The sequence below is a fragment of the Salvia hispanica genome, chromosome 2 (assembly GCF_029641045.1).
Source record: "Salvia hispanica isolate PSC_SH4W2 chromosome 2, Shi_PSC_v1, whole genome shotgun sequence".
Classification (NCBI taxonomy): Eukaryota; Viridiplantae; Streptophyta; class Magnoliopsida; order Lamiales; family Lamiaceae; genus Salvia; species Salvia hispanica.
In genome coordinates, this window is record NC_142693.1 from 44,681,809 (window position 1) to 44,686,229 (window position 4,421).

The 4,421-nt window shown below is 34.8% G+C and overlaps 1 protein-coding gene across 1 annotated transcript; it reads right to left on the reverse strand.

Annotated features, from left to right (window-relative positions):
* Positions 1 to 2,419: 2,419 nt before the first annotated feature.
* LOC148932495 (glutathione S-transferase T2-like) lies at positions 2,420 to 3,828 on the reverse strand. The gene has a single exon (XM_089063406.1). It carries the CDS (start codon positions 3,425 to 3,427, stop codon positions 2,642 to 2,644), a length of 786 nt encoding a protein of 261 aa, XP_088919532.1. The 5' UTR covers positions 3,428 to 3,828; the 3' UTR covers positions 2,420 to 2,641.
* Positions 3,829 to 4,421: the final 593 nt, after the last annotated feature.

Here is a 4,421-nt window from a genome sequence, read left to right on the forward strand (position 1 = left end):
TTTCTTAAAACTCACTTTTCCAATCCACTATTCTTTATATTTCTTAAAACTCGTGTCAACACCATACGTGACTCCTATTATGGGAAGAGGGAGTATATATATTTACATAAAACTTTTTTTTCTTTTAAGACTATCTCCATCCATGACACTCATCCAACCCAACCCCAATCAACTTTTTAATAAAATATTCATTTCTCTATCCTCCTCAATTCAACCCCCATCAACTTTTTTACTTCCATCAGTGACCCCAACCCAACCCAACCCAATATTTTCTTTTTCATATATTTTATATTAATATTTTGATTTATAATTAATTTAAATATATTAAATAATGTCTACAAATTATAATAAAAAAGTATATGATTCAAATTTAAAACAAAAAATATTAGATATTCAAATAATTAAAGCACAATATAATAATAAATTACACACATTAAAAAAATACAATATGATAATAGAAATAAACAAACCAAAATACAAATGAAGAGTGGAAAAAAAACTAGCTTAAACAAGATAAACATTAGTACATATTTAATTGTTTGTGCCAAATTTATTCCAAATGTGCTCAATCAAATCTTCTCGAAGAGCAATATGAGCTTCTCTATTGCGGAGTTGAGCTCGATTAGTCATATATGATGACAAGCTCCCGATCCGTTGAGTGGAATAGCAAAAGGCTTCAACATTTTCTTCATGTACTCTTGTATGCGTATCTTCAATAAACTCAGTGGCATCATAATAATTTTGATATGTATCACGTTCATCTTCTACTATCATATTATGCATGATGATACAAGCCATCATAATTTTTCCCATCAAAATCTTATCTCATACAAGACACGGCCGTCGCAAAAATGCGAAACGTGCTTGTAGGACTCCAAATGCTCGCTCAACATCTTTTCTAATGGACTCTTGGTGTTGAGCAAACAACTTATGCTTTTGAGTTTGTGGGGAAGTGATTGATTTGACAAATGTAGCCCATGCAGGATATATGCCATCAGTAAGATAGTATGCCCTATTATATTGATGACCATTCACTACATAATTAACATATGGTGCTCGACCTTCTAAGACATCATCAAAAACAGGAGACCGATAGAGTACATTAATATCATTGCACGAACCTGGAGTCCCAAAGAATGCATGCTATATCCATAAGTCGTATGATGCCACAGCTTCCAAAATGATCGTTGGTTTTCCACTTCTCCCTGTATATTGTCCAGCCCATGCGTTAGGACAATTTTACCACTGCCAATGCATGCAGTGTATACCCCCTATCATGCCTGGGAAACCACGTTGATCTGCTACAAATAGAAGTTTGGCCATATCTTGTTCATTAGGTCTTCTAAGATATGTGGCACCAAAACATGAAATAACACCATCAACAAAATGCATTAGAGAATCTCTTGTCGCCGTTGAACTCATCCGCAAATATTCATCGACGACATCGGATGATGTCCCATACGCCAACACCCGCATAGCTCTTGTACACTTTTGTAAAGAGGACAAACTTTGTCTCCCAGTAGCATCGCGTCTCTCCTGAAAATACTCATCGTTAGCAGTCACAGCTTCTACTATCCGAAGGAATACGGATTTGTGCATGCGAAATCGGCGTCGGAACACCTCTGGTCCGTACGTCGGGTTGGGACCAAAATAGTCATTGATCAAACGCTCAGCACCAATCTCGCGTTGCCTTTCACAATACCTTTTTCTTACTCTAGAAGCTTGGACCCCTGCAGTTAGATTGGGAATGTTAGATAACATATTCTCAACAATTGTATAAATTTGATGATTTTGTTGAGAAACTCGTTCTTCCCATTGATTGAGTGCAATGGTATTTGAATCATCAAAACTTGAATCTGATGAAAGTGATGAGTTTTCACTGGAAGGCATTTTTTGGAATTGGAGTAAGTAGTTGGTGTTATCTTCAAAAAGAATTCACAAGCTATTTATAAACTAAATACTATTTACAAGTGGCACAGAATTCATATTTTCACCTAGACATGTGATAGACACATTTGCAGTAATGCATGTGATATATCAATAACTTTAGTAGTATAATGCATGTGATATCTGACTCATATTTCCAACAAGACATGTGATAGACATACTTGCAGTAATGCATGTGACATATCAATCACTTTTGTCAGAACATGCATGTGATAAATAAACTACGCTTGTGACATAATAATCACTTTTTCCAGAAAATGCATGTGATAAAGAAATTACGCTTGTGACTTCTCAATCACTTTTGCCAGAAAATGCATGTGACATATGTTTCTGAAATCCCACTTACTTTTGCATGTGATAGAGAAATAATGTTCCTGGCATCTTAATAATTATTTTTACTAGTAAATGCATGTGATATCAAACTCATATCTGCAAATCCATGTGGTAAAATTTGAAGTTTGTGACATCCCACTTACTTTTGCAGAAAATTCTTGTGACACTAATTTATTTTACATAAATTTATGTTACATAAAGTGCAAACAAAGATCACACCAAATGAAGTAAATTAAGATCACACAAAACTAACATTACATAATTAAAAGCACACCATACAAATATTACTACAACTAAGATCACACCAAACTACTATTACATAACTTGTTGTCACACCAAACTCATCTCAAACTAAAAGCATTTATTTTCCAAACACAATCTCCGTTAGGTTGCTTTTCATGTCTTGATCTTCTGGGGACAAGTGCTCTTTCTCCAACAACTTAAGCAACATTCTTTGGTACATCTTCATAGAGGGCTTATCCAGCTTTTCACGTTCTAGCTGCAGTCGAGCCCTTGCTATTTTGTTCTCATTATCTTTAGATAGCCTAAGTGCATGAAGATCTGCATCACATTGTGCATTAATAGAATCAGATTGTGTTACCTTGCCTTTTCCTTTTCTTTTTGCCTTGTCTCTGCCTATAGGTCGGGAACTAGTTGAATGTCCAGATGTGGGAGTTTCCGGATTTGAAGGGATAGTATACTCGCCGGATTCAGAAGTCTTTGTCCTCTTTGAGCAGCTGCCATCCTGTTCATTAGCAAAATTTTCATTGTCAGGAAATACCTGTGTTGCATCATGAACACTCCACTTCTCATGTTTACTCATAACTTCATTAAACACTATCAAATCTTGAAAGCCGTTGCCTCCGTCGCCTTTGTAGATGCTATGAGCTTCATTCTCAACATCCTGGTCGCTCATGCCACTCCTTTTTCGGGCGTTGGCAGCTCTGCAAGCAGCCACCCATTTGTTGGCGTTTCCGTTAAGTCGTTTCCATCGACCCTTCAAAGAGTCCATATTTCTTTTGTTAATTTCACCTGGATTTTCTGCTTGGCAGACATGATACAATTTATGGACATTTAGCCATAATGTATCTTCCTTCTGATTTTTACCACGCACACTATCTTCGCTTGCGTAGACCCAAGAAGACATAAGTGCTATGTCTTCTTTCACACCCCAACTTAGATTTTTTGAGCTCCTCTGATTTTTGTTCGCTTGTTGGACATCTCCGAACAAATTGCGGTGATATTTCCAGACGTGGGAATTTCAGTAGATGTAGGAATTTGGCTTAAATTTGGAGAAAATTCAAGGTTTTGTGAATACTCCGGATTTGAAAAAAATTGGGAGTTTGGATATTCTGATAATTGTTGATAATTTTGGGAATTTTGATGGTTTGAGAAACAAGGACGATAGTCTGGATAATTTGGATCCATGAAACCAAATTTATCAAAACAAGAATGAAAAGAAAGTTATTTGTTTGTGAAGAGTTTTGCATGCTTAGTGGGATATATATAGAAAAAATGAAGCATAATAAAAAAGTAGCAAATAATAAAGAAATAAAAAAAAAATAACAATTAATCATAAATAAAATGAACTAGTTCACGTGAATTTTTCAGAAAAGGAGCTGACATGAATGTTTGGAAGAATAATTCACATGAGTTTGAAATGATATATAAAGACAAAAATAATAGTAATTAAATAAATTAAAATTAATCACTTAAAATAATAAAAATTTCATAAATTCACAATATTCAAAATATTCAAAAGTATTTAGATTTCATATTTATAGATTATAATTCTAAGACATGTACATTATTAAATAAAATAGTGATAATCAATAATTAATAGTAGTAAATAAGAAAAGTAAAAATAATAATACAGGGAACCAATGAAAATTCGACATGTGTCATTTGGCCTTCACTTTTGTATGGGCCGGCTGACAAGCCTTGAAAATGGGGGTTGGGTTGGATAATTTTATTTTTGCTTTATTTTTAATACTTTCTATTTTGTCTTTTATGCTCCACCCCCATCTCATAGTCACCGATGGGGGTGGTCTAATATTGTTTTTCTTTGGCGGCATGGCATAAGCTCACCATTAGGCAGTGTGCTCGCGCAGTGAGCTTAGCTTAGCGGCACAAGGTATACG

What these genes read in the sequence shown, in the direction of transcription:
- LOC148932495 (XM_089063406.1), bottom strand. Translation starts at nt 3,427, where the DNA reads ATGTCTTCTTGGGTCTACGCAAGCGAAGATAGTGTGCGTGGTAAAAAT.